Genomic DNA, 17854 nt, shown 5'->3' with positions numbered 1-17854 from the left:
TATCCAGTATATAATCAGAGAACAGTAAGCAGTCAGGTGTGCCTGGGAGATAGGGTGCTGTGAAAGAGTAAACATGACACGAGATAGTGGGAAGGAAGATAAAAAGCTTTGCTCCTTGCCCTGGCCAGTGTGGCTTAGTTGATTGAACATTGTTCCATGCATTGAGAGGTTGATGGTTCAACAATACCCGGTCAGGGCACTTGCCTGGATTACGGGCTCAATCCCAGGTAGGGGGTGTGCGGAAGGGAGCTAATCAATGTTTCTCATCTATATTTCTCTTTCCCGCTCCCTTTCTCTCGCTATAAAAAAGAAAACAAATAAAAAAATTTTTTTTAATCTTTTCTCCTTAGATGATGGGAAATGGGGAGAAGGTGCTGGTCTGGGATTCAGGGTAGGCAGCGTTTGGTTGTAGGTACTAATGAAACATCCATTCTGGACTTGAGGTGGTTTTGGGAAATTGGGGCTGATGAGGAGTGGCTGAAAGCCTGGAAGTGTTAGGTAAGTCAGCTCTCTGAGGGAGAGGTTTTGGAGGGAAAAGACTCTGCAGGAAGTCCTGGGAAAGCCCTGGTATTCAGAGAGTAAGAGGAGCCAGGGAAGGACCAGAGGATCTTGCAGGTGAGGAGGAGGAGACTCAGGTAGGCGAGCACAGCATGGAGAGAGCCAGGAGTCTGCAGGGGGCCGAAGGAGGGAGGAAGGAGTGCAGCACTAAAATGTCCATTGTGATGTGACCTCTTGAAGGATCAGGGAGTGTTGCAGAAAGAGTACCTGTGGGTAGCGAGCAGTGGACAACCCTTGGCACTGCTCACCTTCCGGGAGAATCAGAGCAGCTGATCTGGAAGCTGGCCCCGGTTCTCTGAACAGAAAACCCAGGGTCTTTCAGCCCTAAACCCAGGAGGGATGTGTCACTGTTGTGGAATAGAAGCCTCTGTGTTTCCCCAAGGGGTTTGCCTCTGTATCAGGGCTCCCAAAGACCTTCCTTCTGAGGACCCAGGTACCAGATATCTTAAAGGTACCATTTATGAAATTTCAAAACACTAAGGATAAAGAATCTAAAAACGTTGAGGGAGAAAAGATAGCTCATCTACAAAAGAATGATTGAGACTTCTTAAACAGCAATAGATAACAAGAAATTATCTGACAGTGGAGCAGTGTTTTGAGGTTTCTGAGGAAAAATTATAAACGTAGAATTCTTGATCCAGCAAAGCTATCGATCAAATACAAGATTTGGTTTATGTAGCATGCATGCTTTCCGAGGAGGTTACTTGAGGATCTATTCTGGTAAAATGAGAGTGAACATCAAAAGGAAGACTTCCTAAAGAATACAGTGAAAAGAAAACCAAGAAGACAGCTTTGCAAGAGGCAGTTTAGTACAGGAAGTCTGTGGGTTGTGAGAATTGCTATAAGAAAAGTCTATCTCATTCAGTAGTGGACAGAATGAGTAAGAAGTTAGAAGATTTTGGTGGTATGGGAGTCTTCTAAAAATGAAAAGGTAAATCAGAAACTCCCTGAAAGGGGGCAGGATGAGGGAAAGCAATGGCATAAAAATGGGGCATACTGCTGACAGTACTTGAAGAGAGCTCATTTGACTGACTGTAAGAGAAGGTTCTTGTGGGACTGAAGCTACTCCTTTGGACTAATAGAGCAAGCAGTGTGATCCTGGCACAGAGTTAAATTCTGTAGTAAGTAGTATTTACATGATCACCTGAATATAACATGGGTTTATTTCTGTTATGGCCAACCTTCTAAATATTTCATTTATATACAACAGAATGAGATCTTGCTTCACCTTGACAATGTATATGAAGTGTATAGGGTTGGGCTCATTCTCACCCCCATTTCCCATGGTATCTTGAAAAGATCATGTAAAACGGAACAAATCTCTAATTGGACAGTAGTGGTGGTGAGAAATATTGAGCCTGGAATGCCCTATTTTGAGAATGTGAGTGACAACAGCAGAATGGGATTTCCCAGAGTCCCCAGAATTGGTGACTGAGATTCTGAAAGCTGAAAGCACCAAATTTCAAACTGTTGGGGCCAGACCACATTTTTAAAGATCCACAGAACTTGTTTTGCTGGCCTCCACTCTTCATCCACTTCCTCTTGTAATTTGGCTGTTGGCTTAAGGAGGTGTGTTAGCTGCTCTTTTCTCTCCTTCATATACTGGGTGCAGGGATTCTGCACTGGACTTGCAACAGACCACAGGATGTTTCAGGCTCCTGCTGCACTGACCCTAGACTGCTTAGTAAGTCAGTTAGTGTGTGGGCAAGTACAAATAATGACTTACACTTGGAAGTCATGGTATTTGAGAAGTGGGGCTATGGGTCACTTATTTCCTGAAATGTCTTTTTAGTAAATACTTCCAAAAGGGTCAGTGGGTGGGACCTGGCAAATACTATTTCCTGATTAAATGGACAACTTTTGTGCATTTTTCATTAACTAAAGTTAGCCCTTTGGAAACTTTTGGTCTAGAAAGATCAGAATAAAGAGTGCTTAAGTTAGTACCAGGTTGGTTATTTTGTTGTTCTTTTCCCACCCTGAGACTTTAATCACAGGATTAACGTAAGTGTGATCATGGAGCTGAAAGTACCTTAAATCTCTTCAGTATCATCACATGAATATGCACTGTTATTTAGGAGATAATTCATTTAACAAATATTGTCTCACTTGTCTAAGGCAGCATTATTCCTTGTATAGTTCTTTACCATGCTTGCAAACGCTAGCTGTATACACAGAAACCTCTGTCCTGTCAGCACAATTGGTGGTTCCAGTCTAAAGTCAAGAAAGCTTCTTTTGCAGGCAAGAGGCTTATTTTTATTCAAGAATCATTGCTTCAGAAATGTAATCTCAGCTTGGGGACATTGCAGATTTAACTTGACTGGAACTTCTTGTTTACTCAGTGCCCTGCAGGAGAAATCGTACCAGGAAATTCCTACGATTTCTGGTCCTGGAGTCCAATCTTTACCATGTCTTCCTTCCACAGATGCAGAATCAGACAGCATGAAACCAGTCATGTCATAGGGAGCTGGTTCTCCATGTTAATTGAACAGGAAACATCTCTTGTTGACACTTGGCTCCTCATATAATTTCTAACACGTTGAGGAGGCCTTTTTCTCCAGTCTCACAGTCCTTTAGTTGAAAGGGTGGTTCAGTGGAGCACCAGACCTGGGTTGTTAAGTATTACTGGCATATTTATATTTATATTTATATTTAAGGAATTAACTCATTTTTAGCTAGGTCCATTTAACACACAGCCAGGTGGTGATAATAATAGCTATCATTTCCCAAGAGTTTAATGTGCAACTTTTAACCTTCACAGCTCTAAAGTAGGCAGCATTATACCTTTTTACAGAGTAAGAAACTGAGGCTGAGAAGTTAAGTAATTTGCTCAAGGTCGTGAAACTAGTAGAAGTCAGCATCAAGTCGCACATCCCATTCCGTCTCATTTGTAGTGCCTTTGGTGTTGTCATTGTTGTCTTTGGATCAAAAGATCTTTGTAAAGTATCACAGTCCATGAAAACTCCAGTCTTGGCTACTTCTGACTACTTTGGGCAAGTCAAGAAGATATTCAAAATGGTAATATGTGATTTTAGTCTTTTTTATAATTTTTGGATTTCAAATATAGAATATATATATTTTTGTTTGCAAGTTATATATAAATTGGTGCTGTGAAGATTTTAGTCTTTATTCACAAAACAAAACTCTTTCAGTCTAAGTATACTTCTTTGGGAAATGACCTTTTCCCAGTGTTTGCATTGGAATAGAGTGTAAAAGGTACCAGCATCTACTGCCTCATTTGCTGCTCTGAGTGAAGCAGGGTGATTTGCCAAGCAGCTTGAGTGGCTGCAATTAAACACCTTCCACTTCCTTTTTGTCCAAATGCATTTTAAACTTGCACACATTTTGAAAATGACATTTAAGGAAAAAGAACACTCAATAAATAGCATTTTTAAAAATTCAAAGAGTTGAGTAAATGGTACACGGCACCATTCTCTTTACTTTTGTGTATATTTAAAGTTTATCGTGTTTTTAAAAATGCAGTTCCTAGGAATAATCTAAGAAAATGTATGGGGTGTGGAAACTCAGCTGAGCCACACCTGCCCTCCTGGTACAGGGATCTCCACTGCTGCCACATTCAGACCCCAAGATGGGTGGGTCAGGGAAAAGGTTGTCTGTAGGACTTCTTTGTCATTCCAATGGGCATTTTTAAAAAAATGAGTTATTGAGAGAATTTGCAGGCAGTAAAATTGACCCTCTTTAGGTGAGGACCATTTAATGAATTTAGGCACTAACAGTTGTGTAGCTATCTCTAGAGTCCAGACCTAGAACACATCAGTGGGGTCATCAAAGGTAAAAACATTCATACTTGGGAAGACTGAGCTTGGTTCTTGATATACTCTTTTTTTTTTTTAATATATATTTTTTATTGATTTCAGAGAGGAAAGAAGAGGGAGAGATAGAGATAGAAACATGAAGGATGAGAGAGAATCATTGATTGGCTGCCTCCTGCACACCCCCTACTGAGGATCGAGCCTGCAATCCAGGCATGTGCCTTTGACTGGAATCAAACCCGGGACTCTTCAGTCCACCGACTGACACTCTGTCGACTGAGCCAAACCAACTAGGGCCTTATTTAGTCTTTTTAATTGATACTTGGAATAGAACCCTTTCATATAAATTACTGTAGTTTTTCAAACTTTGATATAACCTCCAGGTGGCGCAGTGGCATCAAATTTTTGTCCTATTTAGTTTTGTGAACTCAAAACCAACCAAACTCTAGGATTGAGTGGTATTTAAAATAACAAAGGCTAGTTCAGAGCCCTTGTACACAACAGGCACTTAGAAAATATTTGCTAATTGATGTTGTAATTCTCTTAAGTACAAGAAAGGCCCAGTACCTACAAGGTTGGGGTAGGGGGAGGATATTAGACTGAAAATGTCATGTAAAATAGGAAATTTGTACAGTCTTGAACAAATGCCTTAGAGATAAGTTATAGCTGCCAGATAAATTGTTTCACCTCTGCTCCACGGCATGGAAAGTTTAGGTGATTCCTGAGTTAGGCTTTATAAAGTAAGAAGATAGTCCTTATCCCAGATGAAGGGTGAATATGGATGTTGTTAGGGCCTTTGCAATTACAAAGATGACAGCAAAACTCTAATAAAAAGGTGGTGGCCAATTGGCTCTTGGTGAGGAATCATTGACTTAGTTGTTCATTAAATATGTATCCTCCTGTAGGAACGTGAGATGGCAAAACTAGGGACAGAAAGAACACCTGTTCCAGAGATTTACATCTTTTTTCTAGGAACTCTTAATTTCTCACCCCTCCACCACACACAGATCTGTAGGGAATATTTGGAGAGAAAGTTTTGACAAAAGACCAAGTGTTGGTTCAGTGGAAATAGCAGGTAGGTAAGTTACCCACTCAGCAAGCTCTCTGGATAGTATTTCTATGCAGGGCTCAATCTGGCTGCCCACAGATCAGTATTCTCATTGCACTCCCTCCCTTGCAGGCAGGGCCAGGCATCTCTGTCCTTTTAAAGAAATGCTCTTATTTTTTAAAAAACCAATAGTGTGCTAAAAATTAAGCAGGATGAAGAGATATGGGTGTTCCCACCTGTCCACCAGTCCCTCGGGGGCTCCTAAAGCAGCCAACACTACAGTTACAGCAGTTAGGTTCCCTTCCAGAGCTATTACACCCATGTGTGATCTAAAAGGTCATTTCTGTCAGTATAAGTGGATCCCCTCCCTTTTTTTAGTATTTGTGTATATTTGTGTTAGGAACACAAATACTATATTTTTTAGTATTTGTATTTTAGAGGGAGAGGGAGAGAGAAACATCTGTGATGAGAGAGAATCATTGATTGGCTGCCTCCTGCACGCACCACACAACCTGGGCATGTGTCCTGACCGGGAATCAAACCATGATCTCCTGGTTCATAAATGCTCAACCACACAGGCTGGGGCTGGGATATGTGTTTGTTCTTTTGTGTTTTTTGGGTTGGTTTTTTTTTAATGTATTTTTACCGATTTTTACAGAGAGGAAGGGAGAGGGATAGAGAGCCAGAAACATTGATAAGAGAGAAACATCGATCAGCTGCCTCCTGCACACCCCCCACTGGGATTGTGCCCGCAACCAAGGCACATGCCCCTGACCGGAATCGAACCTGGGACCCCTCAGTCCACAGGCCGACGCTCTATCCACTGAGCAAAACTGGGCGGGGCGGGGGGGGGGTATATGTTTTTAAGAGCCTCCCATATCTGTTTCTCTGGGTATAAGGCATCCTTATCACAGCAACTGCTCTTGGATACATTGTTTCACTCCTGATTTCCTGTTTATCTGGGCTGCTGATCTTTTGTATCTTTTAAAGAGTTCCGTGGAAGGAGCAGATATTTGAGTCACACAGATCACAGCATGGCCATCCTAAACTGCCCCACCAGCTCATTAGCATTGCGACCCTAGGCAGCAACCCGGTCTTTCTGAACATCCGCATTCTTTTCTGGCCAGTGGGAAGAGCTTCACACGCATAGGTATTCCGAATGTGAGTTGTCTCATCCCTCCCCTTCACGGAGGCATATTGTAAACTTAGCTTTTGGACCTGTAAGGAAAACATTTTAGGGACTATATGATTTATGCCAGTCGAGTCTACCCACTCCTACAAATCTCTCTCTCTCTCTCTCTTTTTTTCTTTTGGTAAGAATGAAGCCAAGAAAAATTAAAGAAGATGATGCTCCAAGAACAATAGCTTGCCCTCATAAAGTAAGTAATGCTAGGGGAAAAGTGTTCATTAGACTGTCAATGAAGTTTTAGAGAGATTATAAGAAATTTGTACTTTTTATTTCTGTTTTCATATTTTTTGAGATTAAGTGAGGAGCTATATAATCTTTGATATCTAAATTCAAGAGACTATATTTTGTAATGTAAGTTTTGTTCAGTAAAGGCCACTTAAATTTAAATACTATTAAAATGGGGTTACTATAGGGCACCCGTGTTTTTTATTATTACTATATATTGAATATATGTTAGGATTTTATTTCTTTTTGGATCATTAACAAGTCAGTTTTAGACATTGGGTTGTGTGCTCACCCATGGACTTTATTGGGACTGTAGGTGTGTTATAGGAATTTGGGGATTATTTTGAATGTTGCTAAAGTAAGCTTAATAAGACTTCATCGTTTTCTTAATTTACTCTATTAATTGTGTGTTACTAAAGAGGTACTTAATTGTTTTCAAATGTGATTTAGCCTTTAAAATAAAATGATAGCCCAAAAAGATACTTTGAGGTATTGGCTTGGGTCAGTTTCAAACTTAGTTGTATGCAAAATGAACAGAAAATCACACAGGTGCAGAAAAACAAAGGGCAGAATTTTTCAATGGAATAAATGATTTTTTAAAATGAAGGATTGGAGGACAAATTTAGCTTTGAGGTGTCACCTCTAATGACTGTGCAACTCACAAGTTCTTTGTTCTTTTTAATGCTCTTCATGTGGAGAGTTTGAAATGTAAAGTGATATTCACTGGGGCCAAAATATAGATAAGCATTTGAAAACAGTTCTGCCTTTGAGTGCCTGCCATCTCTCTAGCTTCTCTGTCTACTTCTTTAAAATCCCATTTTCTAAATGGAAATTCAATCTAGGGGTCAAGGTGAAAAAACTGTGGCTTTTCCTGCCCGCCCTTCTGCCTGTGAAGCTGTCCACTGGTTGGCTTGTGCTGTCCTCTGTTGTGCTGTCTGTCATTTCCCCCACCCACTCCATCACTGGGCAACAACTGCAGAAGAAATTGGGCAGGACATGCTTCTCTGAGCGCCACCCTCCCATCTGCCGCCCCCGCTCTCGTATCAGTTTGCCTGCTTCTTTTCCTAGTGTCTCACAAAATAAATTTCTTCTGTAGTTGCCATTCCTTGGAGACCCTCTTGCTTCTTTCTCTGTCAAGAAGGGGAAAGAGGCAAAGAGAGAAGAGGGAACAGTAGGCGATGGAGAATGACAGCCCATTCTTGCAGCACAGAATATGGGGCCCACCAAAGGTAGTGGTGGACTGCCGTCATTTTAACTCCATTTATTTCTCAGGGCTTCTGTTACTTCATGTGGGGGACGGAGTTGGGTGAGGCAGCGGTGGTATAGCTGGAAGCCAGGGTGTTGGGTTCTACTCCCATCTCGGCTACTAGTAGTGTGACCTTGGGCAAGTCTACTTAAAGACATCTCTAAGCCTCAGTTTCCTCATCTGTAAAACAAGGGTTTACATTAAATGATAAGGCCTTTTTCAGCTGTCTGTTTTTTGTCTTAAATATTTTAATATTTCTGCTGTAATACTAAGTAAAATTAAAATGGGGCTGGGGTTGTTTTGTTTTAATGTGTCAGTGAAGGCTGTTCAGTGGTTGACCCTTTGCGCACTTTGCAGTGTGAACCACTAAGCTTCTCTCTCTGTTTGAAGGGCTGCACAAAGATGTTCAGGGATAACTCTGCCATGAGAAAGCATCTGCACACCCACGGCCCCCGAGTCCACGTCTGTGCAGAGTGTGGCAAAGCTTTTGTTGAGAGCTCAAAACTAAAACGGCACCAACTGGTTCATACTGGAGAGAAGCCCTTTCAGGTAGAGCCAGTCCCTCCTTCCCCCCCGCTCCCCCCCCCCCCCCCCCCCCCACACACACACCTCGAGTGTAGGCAGGCAGCTCCAGCTCAGGGAGAGATGGCCTGGTGTCCTGTCACAGGAGGGCTACTCTGTGACATACTGGAGACCATTGTAGTGTCCGTCACATCAGGAGAAAGCATTGCTCAAGAGCAAGCCCAAAGCTAAATTTCGGATGCTTCCACTGTGGGGTCAAAGCAGTCTGATTTGGGTAGTTAGTAGGATATTGAATCACTGATTGGCAGGGAACTTCTAAAATTTTACTGTACGAGCGTAAGTACAGCTAACACTTTGCCTCATTTTAGAAGCCCATGAACAAGGGAACAAACTCCCAGTACAGACGGTAACCCTGGCCTGGTTCTTGATTTGGCACCAGAAGCTTTCCTGTTTTTTTTTGTACATAAGTTTTAGGACCATAACATACTATTTAGAGAGATCCAAGTGTTTCTCTTACATTGTATTCAGGTGGTTCAGGAGGGCGCTCCTGTGGGTCTTAGGAGTAGTTCGCGCAGAGCTAGAGCTCCATGCCCACTAATTCTAGAACAGCTAGAAGATTTCCCCTGGGCAGAGAGAAAAGAGTTAGGTCAAAGAAGTAAGCTGCCCTCCAGCGCAGTGGCGGGTCCTTGTGTCACTGAGCAGGTTCTCTGGTCTTTCCCCGGCAGTGCACGTTCGAAGGCTGCGGGAAACGCTTTTCACTGGACTTCAATTTGCGCACACATGTGCGAATCCACACCGGAGACAGGCCCTATGTGTGCCCCTTCGATGGTTGTAATAAGAAGTTTGCTCAGTCGACTAATCTGAAATCTCACATCTTAACACATGCAAAGGCCAAAAACAACCAGTGAGAAGACGAGAGAAGAGCCTTCTAGACCTCGGGAAGCATCTTCCAGGAGTGTGTTTGGGAATAACTATGCCTCTCCTTTGTATATTGTTTCTAGGAAAGAATTTTAAAAATGAATCCTACACACCTAAGGGACATGTTTTGATAAAGTAGTAAAAATTTAAAAAACTTTAATAAGATGACATTGCTAAGATATGACTCTATCTAGCTCTGTAATCTCGTTTCAAAAACACGGTGTTTTGTAAAGTGTGGTCCCAACAGGAGGACAAGTCATGAACTTTGCATCAAAAGACAATTCTTTATACAACAGTGCTAAAAATGGGACTTCTTTTCACATTCTTATAAATATGAAGCTCACCTGTTGCTTACAATTTTTTTAATTTTGTATTTTCCAAGTGTGCATATTGTACACTTTTTGGGGATATGCTTAGTAATGCTATGTGTGATTTTTCTGGAGGTTGATAACTTTGCTTGCAGTAGATTTTCTTTAAAAGAATGGGCAGTTACATGCATACTTCAAAAGTATTTTCCTGTAAAAAAAAAAGTTATATAGGTTTTGTTTGCTATCTTAATTTTGGTTGTATTCTTTGATGTTAACACATTTTGTATAATTGTATCGTATAGCTGTATTGAATCATGTAGTATCAAATATTAGATGTGATTTAATAGTGTTAATCAATTTAAACCCATTTTAGTCACATTTTTTTTTCCGAAAAATACTGCCAGATGCTGATGTTCAGTGTAATCTCTTTGCCTGTTCAGTTACAGAAAGTGGTGCTCAGTTGTAGAATGTATTGTACCTTTTAACACCTGGTGTGTACATCCATGTAACAGAAAGGGCAACAATAAAATAGCAATCCTACAGAAAGAATATGGCAGAAAAGATCTGTAAGCACAGTCTTATTTCCTTTTGTTGTCCAGAATAATTATAATTCTTGAGCCTCCCAGAAATTGGAAGCTAAATAAAGCAACTCAAGTTTCCTTTATTTTGCACTCAATTGCAGTGACTTACGATTAAAGCAATGCATGGGTATTTCAATACTGTCCCACATGGACGAGTTCTGAGAGAGTAGGTAACAGGCATCCCGAGTTAAGGAACTACCTCAGAGGACTCCCAACCAGGCCCTTTGGCAATTGGGTTTTGATTTGAGCTCCCCCAGCAAAGATGTGAATGACATTTGCACCCTGGCCTGTGTTTTCAAGGTAAGGTGTTACCTGGCAGGGACAAGCAGGTGTCCAGTGCTCAGGCCGCCCTCTGGGTGGCTCCAGCGGGTCCTCGCCCAGCATAGGCAGGCCCTGGTGATGCTGTGTGGTTGAGAGCCTTGGGGCCTTGGGCAGTGGAGTCCTCAGTGCTAGCACATGTAGCAGTTGAGCGCCAGCAGCTTAAGCTTATGCTTCTAAATGGACACTGAGTACTGATTGGCAAGGTGATTCGATGAAGGGAATTGTACTCAATGAGTACTTTGCCTCTCACATTGTGACCTCTTAAATGTACCGTTATGATTTTTTGAATTTTACTTCAAGTCAAATATCAGACCCATGAGAATATTTTATAAACTGCCACAATACAGCAAAATCCCATTTACTCAGAATGCAAACATCCGTGTGTCTTTGTGCTGTGTGCTCGACAAACTAGCTGAACCAGATTTATTCAACTGATGTACAGGGCACCGTCAGGTCAGAAACGTAGCCCTGTCTCCAGCTCCTCCTCCAGTCCTGTGCAGGATTGGTGGCCCAGGAGCAGTGACACTGGCTCTCCGGAATTTTGAAGTGCCTTCTGATTCATAAATGAAAAATTTAACTTGAGACAATTTTTTTATTCGTTCAGAATCTGTTTTCCATTGAGTGAGTAGTTTGCTGGAACTGAGTTAATCCGAAGAGCCCAGCTGTCCCCTCGATAAGCCAGGAGTGGCTGTATCTGGCAGTCGGGAGCGAGGTAAGCCATGGTGGAGCTCCCCTTCAAAGCTGAGCGCCTGGAGTACTTCTCTGGCTAGACCTGGGGCAGAGGCCTCCTCAGGTGCCCGTGGTGTGAGCAACCATTCCTTCCCTCCCTGCCAGCAGGCAAGCAGTCCTGGGGGGCATATGAGGTCTGGAGCTGCATCACCCTTGCCCAGCATTGCACCACCCTGGAGCCTGGTCCTGGCACTGTCCTTGGGATTCCTTCCCCAACGGCCCACGGCAGGGCAGTCCAGAGAGCCACTCTATGTCCTATGACCTACAGACCCAGGACCCTGGAGGAGGTTGGTCCCTCTTCCCGTGCCTTGACCCCTAGGGGGGTGCCTTTGGTCATCTCTTCCATCCCTCTGTCTGAGTGAAATAGTCATCACCGCCCTTGACTCTGTTCACGTGTCTTCTCTCAATCTGCAGAGTTCGTTTCTGAAAGGAATGTAATTGGGGGGTTGAAGAAATGTACTGTCCAAGTTCCTTGTTGAAGGGACATTCAGCCCCGGCCGGTATAGAGGACGAGCCCGTGAGCGACTGTCAAAGAGCAGAGTCGTTCTCACTGGGGGACTGAAGCCCAGTTCGCTGTGGTTAAATTTCTTAAGTTTGCTGAGGATGTACCTGCCAAAACTTTGACATGGTGTTTGAGCAGTGAGTCAATTGGTGGTCTTGAGGGTTAACCTGATTTATAAGTAATACTGATAGACATATTTTCCTACATCTGAGCTGAGATACTTGCATGTTTGTAGGATATGTAATATAAGAGCCCAGAGGATACGTTTACATTTAATAAGATGTTGTTTTCTATTTTTGGATTTCTTATTATTTCCCCCCTCTTTGGTAGTGAAGTTAGGGGGAAGCATAATATTTGTATAAAGAACTGTTGCCTCAGAGTGACATTTATTTTCCAGGGTGACATTGAACTCACACTGTTGGTTTCATATGGTGTTTGTGTGCTTTGCCTAGATTCAAGACCTGAGGATTTGAGGAATATCAAGATTATTTTTCTATCTGGTTTTCACGTACAGTTCTTTTACATGTCACTTATTTTACTAAATTTGAGTAAAGTGAGACCCTTGGCAGAAGAGGAAGCCCACTGCCTGTCAGTGTTCGCAGCAGAATTCTGGTTTGTTTGTTCACAAACAGAAGAGACACTTCCAACCAGCTAGCAGCCCAGAGGGACGCTGGGCAGGTCGGGCGGGTGGTGGGCAGAGGGCTTTGTCTCTGCCCCCAGTCTGCTTAGCAAAACTTACCTGTTGTAACTTATCTCAGATTTGTCTGTGGCACAGGAAAACTGGGCCCTCAGAAGCTTTTCGGTTGGAAATCTGATTGTTGTACCCCCATGACAGGCAGAGAGAATTGATCACTTCTTGTATCTGACTGATTTGAGATTTCATGGTTCAGGAAGGCCCTGTTATTCATCTTAAATTCTCCAGGTTTCTCCTGCTTTCTTGACGTCTGGCCATGAGCCAGAGCATGGATCCAGGGGTCAAAAAGGTGGTGAGAACTGAAGCTGCCAACAGGCACCCACTAATGCCATACCCACGCCACGCGCTTCCTTGCAGCTGCTCCGCCAGCTGCCGAAGGCAGCGCCTTGCCTGTCACTGGACGGCCTTGGACCCACTGGCAGGTGAAGGCACCTCTTGCCAGCTCAGAAGCTTTGCTTGAGTGGGTGGCTAGGTCTCCCACACCCTAACGTATTGACCTTGGTTGACTTGGAGGGTTACTGCATGGGCCGTGCTCAGGTCCCTGGTTGCCGAAGACAGTGCAGTGCAGGCCTTTCAGAGCAGCAGCATCAGACAGGAATGGTCAGGCTCCTGCACATGTGGGCTTCTCGTCGCCTCCAAGCCCAAGTGATGAGCAGAGAGCCAGAGAGGTGTAAGCTGGGAGGGCAGGTGGCATATTGTCCACATACTTAATCAGCTCCTCTTATAAAAAGAAGGGGACGTTGACAGGTAAATCAAATTCCCATGAGCTGGTCACTTGGCCCCATGGTTCTGGCCAGGATGTGGGAATCTGCACAGGGTGAGAGTGATGGTAGCACGTTCATCCTAAAGCACAACGGTTTTCCACAAAGTGGCAGATTTGATCAGAATGCTTCTCGATAAGGACACCCAGACGCCATAAGAAACAGCATTGGGGTGTCACGGGGAGGGGCCCGTTGCTGTGCTGTATTCTGTTGGCTGCGCTGTCGGGGGGACTGCACAATGTCTGCGTGTACTTTACATGGAGGGGAAAAGGCATCGATACCAAACCACCTTTTCTACAATACCTGTAACTGTTAGGAGGCTCTTATTATCTACAGCTGGTGATTGGCCAAGTCATTTTCATAGAACAATTGTTTTTATTCGCTTTCTGGTAACTTCTGTAGGCCCTGGCTCAAGGACTTAGCGTTGCGTCTCATGTGCATCTTTTAAATGTTTTTTGCCATTTCTGGAATTGTCCTTGGTTTTTCCTTAGCTCATAGGTCTTAGATGCAGAAGTATTATCGCATTTAAGGCATCCGCATCTCAAGCATCAAGCAAGATGGCTTTGCATCCAGAAAAACATTTAACGTAATCCAGTTTGAAGCACCAAGCATGTATAATAACATGGCTCTATAAGATATAATAAACACATAATGTTAAGCTTTTTAATGCCTGTGGTTCTTGTTTGTTCCTCAAGCCTCTAAGCCACCTCTTTTCCTGCATTTCATCACACAGTACACCTGGCCAGAGGCTCCTGTCTGGTCTGAGGCAGACCCTCCTGGGTTCCCTTGTGGCCCAGGAATGGAAATTCCAGGACTCATTCAGTCTCACCAGCAGGAAATGCTTCCTTAGCGCAGCCTCTCAGCTCCAGGATGGACTGATGGACTGGAAGAGTTTAAATGAGAAACTCACCCACTTTTCAGAAAGCAAATTCTCAACCCCAAGTGATAGTTCCTGGAACTCCAGTAAGAAACTCTTAACTAGCTGTAATTAGGCTCCTGAAGACTTGATAAAATAAACCAGGAGCTAGCTAGGATTCGGCCAAAAGCAAACGCAGAGAAGCACTTACTCCCCTGGCTGCTGGCAGGATGCTGCTGAGTGAAGGGCCAAAGAGCTGGTGATCTTCAGATTTTAGATCAAAAGATTGCAGGCACCCTGCCCCCACCCACATCCACTGTCCCTATTCCACACTTGCCAGCATCTCCACGTAGGTGTAACGTGTGTTAGGGACCTAACTGTCCCCAGTACCATGCCGGGCACCGTGAACACCATTCCATATGACTGTCATGGATGAGGGTCATTGGCAAAGATCTAGGCAGCAGGAAGTCAAACCCCAGGCCTGCCTGGCTCCTGCTGCCTCTTGCCCTCAGGCAGAATTCATCTCCAACCCCTGGGGAAGAAGCCCTGATGATGGAGTAGCACCCTGGCCTCGGTTCCCATGGGTTCCCAGCATGGCGGCCTGGGGCGCTGGCTCTGGGCCCCCACCGCCAGCATTCCTCACCCTCCTGTTCTGGCCCAGCCGCTCCTCTCCAGCTTCCTGACACACGGCGCTGTGCAATCTCCCAAAAGGGGCTCTAGCGTGGGTCTCCCCTGCCCACCTGAACCTACAGGGGCTCCCCACTTCCTACCAGATCAAGTCCAGCCTTGACCTACTTTTCCAACCTCAGCCCCCTCGCAGCTTCTCACTCCCGAAGCTTCTGGACCCTCCGACTCCCAGGTTCACTCATTCAGCAGCTACTGAGCCCCAGTTATGTGTCAGGCTTTTTCAGGTGCTAATGGACCTGCATTACATCCTGTGGAGGAGACAGGAGAAGATGGATGGCCGGAGGGAGGGGCCTCGCCCAAGCTCCAGCTCTTCCATCAATTGCAACAGGTTGCTTACCAGTGAAGCTGGTGGCCAGAGCGCCTCTCCAGCCCCCTGCGCCTCCCCCGGGCAGGGCCGGCCCATCCCCACCCCTCCGCTGCCTGAGTTGCTTCCCCTCTGCTCTGGCCCCGGGGCCTGAGGGTTAGTCAGTTCTCCAGCCTTAGACCTCTAACCAGGCCGGCACCAGCGGGTGCGCCTTCCCCTCCGCCACCGGAGGGCGCTGTGCTGCGGCCGCTCCCACACGGTGAGGTGGAGGCGCGCTGCGCTGGGCGTGGGGCTGCCAGGACCCATCTGCGTAGGCCTGGCTGGGTCCGGAGCCCGGGTCCCGCAGGGGAAGCTTAGAAGCCTGCACCTTGGTGCCCACAGCCTTTTGTGCCATCCGCAAACACGCTCGGCCCAGCGTGGGGACCCACAAGATGGGGGAGGGGGGTCACATTTGTCCTCCAGCACCTGTGGGGCCACCAGCTGCTAAGGGGACACTCGGGGAGGCCAGCCAGTTGGAAAGGCCTCGGGATTCGGCAAGGCAGAGGGCTGATGACCTTGGGCCAGTCGGGAGCTTCATTTTCCTCAGCAGAAGCTGGGCGGAGGGGAGAAGGGGGGCTGGGGCAGGCTGGACCCCAGGAGAGGCCGGGAGGGAGTGGCTGCGCTCCTGGTGCCCTTGTAGGACCAAAGGGGAGACATTACAGGAGGGGCCACATGAGCAAGGCCTGGGGTTGGGAGGCTCCCGGCGCACCCCTGGACCAGGGGAGGGGTGGCCGGGTCCCCGTCTAGTCCTGGGTGAAGTCAAGGCTGGTGTGCGTTGGGAAGAGGGACCAGAAGCCCCCCAAGCCGGGCTGCTTTTTCTCTCACCGTCCCCCCGCCCCCCATACCGCAGGAGCATGGGTGGGCTCTCCCTCCTCAGCCCACTTCCACCATCCCAGCCCCACTCCGCCAGTCCCCCCGTTCATTCTAATGCTGGGCCACTGGCTCCCCACCCGCCTTCACCGGTGACCTCAGCATCGGTCTGCAGGATGGTCCATCCTTGGCCTTGTCCTCCTGATGACCCCACTCCACCTGCCACTGCCATGGCCACCCCCAAACCTCGTGTTTCCAACACCTGCAGCGCCCTGTCTCTGTCCCAGGGTCCTGCTCTCTCGCTGCCACTCCTGCTTCTCTGGGACTGCACCCCAGTGCCCTCAGCCAATCACCTCCTCACCATCCGGCCCCACACAGCTCCATGTCCCAGCTTCCCGCCCTCCTACATTCTGGCCTTCCCTTGTCTCTCTCTGGCAAAACCCAACCTGGCCCTGTGCTCAGCAGCCTCTGCCCTCATCTATCCACTCAGCCATTTATTCACTGTGCCGCCCCATCCCCACCCATCCCCCTTCCCATCCTGTCTCCCACCATCCACAGGGACATTTAAGCCAGAAGAGGCTGTCATGGTGGCCTCCCACCTCTCACCCCCTCACATCCACTCAAGCATCAATTCTGACCACTTTGTTTCCCAAACCCACCTGGATGCCCAGGGGTGGCTTTCAGGGTCTGCCCAGCAGGCTGAGGAGCCCACCACACCTTGAGAGCTACCGAGGGAGCTCCAGGGATGGACGGTCCGCACTGCAGACCTGCCCTGCCAGCCTGCCAGGGCACGGCTCCCACCCAGCAGCACCTAATGTGGAGCACCACCGCACCGCTCAGGTGAGCTTCCTGGCCTTGGGAGGGCTGGACACCCAATGCCCATCAGCAGGCCTGCAGAGCCGGGCTGGGTGGGTGGAGGCCACGGGAGGGCTTCCCAGTGTGGGGGGTGAGCAAAGGGCTGTATTGGCCCAGCTCCCCGAGGCCACTGCCTCCACCGTCATCACAGTGGGCACACCCTCCCCTGGAAGGGCCGGTGGGTGCCATGTAAGGGAGGCACAGCAGCAAGGAAGCTGAGACCAAGGGGCACACGGGGTGGGTCCCTAACCTGTCCAAGGTTCCTGCCCCTCCCTGTGCTGCTGGGGTGCCATCTGGGGTGTCTGTCACTGCAGCCACGGGGACTCGGTGATCAGCCTGGGCTGTAGGTGCAGGCAGGCCACGTGGTGCATAGCCAGGCCCGGAGCAGGGCTGCGGTGAGGGCTGCAGACCAGGAAGGCCTTCGGGCTCTTGACCCAGCACCAACTGGCCGTGTGCCCTTGGACAGGGCCCTCCCCACTGGCATCCCCCGCTGCAAAACGGAGGCTAAGAGGACTGGAGAGGGAGTGTGCACAGGGGTGAGGCGCTGCCCCTGTTACAAGATCCTGCCATCAGGGGGAGGCCGGGAAGTTCCTCCCTCAATCCCAGTGGCCTGCGGAGCTGACAGTGAAGGTGACTTCTGACCTTCCAGACCTTCCAGAGGATAAATGCCTGCCGTTTGAGCCACATCTCCAAGATAACTGTCAAGTTCAAAGAACAGTCAGTACCTAGGCCACAGTCTGCAGGAGTGGAGTGTTCCCACGGGCTAGGACTCACCCAGGGGAGATACTGGACGTCCTCCAGGAACTGAGACAGCCCCGGGCTCCAGGGGGGTTGGGAGGGGTGGGGAGAGGGTGCTGGCTGGGGAGGCGCTGGGGACCAGGTTTTCCCCTTCATTACACAGTCTGGGTTTTGTCCGCATTTTTATTTTTTG

General features: G+C 47.0%; 1 protein-coding gene across 9 annotated transcripts in view; it reads left to right on the top strand.

Moving 5' to 3' along the window:
• YY1 (YY1 transcription factor) overlaps positions 1-14036 on the top strand; it is a 33102-nt gene extending 19066 nt beyond the window's left edge. The window contains exons 3-5 of one of the 9 annotated variants that reach the window (XR_004968819.1): positions 6367-6537; positions 6695-6755; positions 9284-9359. Coding sequence is in view for 3 of the 9 variants with exons in the window: in XM_036317144.1 (XP_036173037.1) it covers positions 6695-6755; positions 8427-8585; positions 9284-9466 (403 nt within the window). In the remaining 6 variants the exon portion in view is untranslated. Of the gene's footprint in view, positions 1-6366; positions 6538-6694; positions 6756-7886; positions 7949-8426; positions 8586-9283; positions 10449-13863 lie in introns of those variants that run through there. The other 8 variants (XR_004968826.1, XR_004968822.1, XR_004968818.1 and 5 more) reach the window with 8 other exon arrangements.
• Positions 14037-17854: the final 3818 nt, after the last annotated feature.

Source organism: Myotis myotis, unplaced genomic scaffold (assembly GCF_014108235.1).
Source record: "Myotis myotis isolate mMyoMyo1 unplaced genomic scaffold, mMyoMyo1.p scaffold_m19_p_1, whole genome shotgun sequence".
In the NCBI taxonomy this organism is placed as follows: domain Eukaryota; kingdom Metazoa; phylum Chordata; class Mammalia; order Chiroptera; family Vespertilionidae; genus Myotis; species Myotis myotis.
Note: the sequence above shows the minus strand (reverse complement) of the source record. Positions and strands in the feature narration are given on the sequence as shown.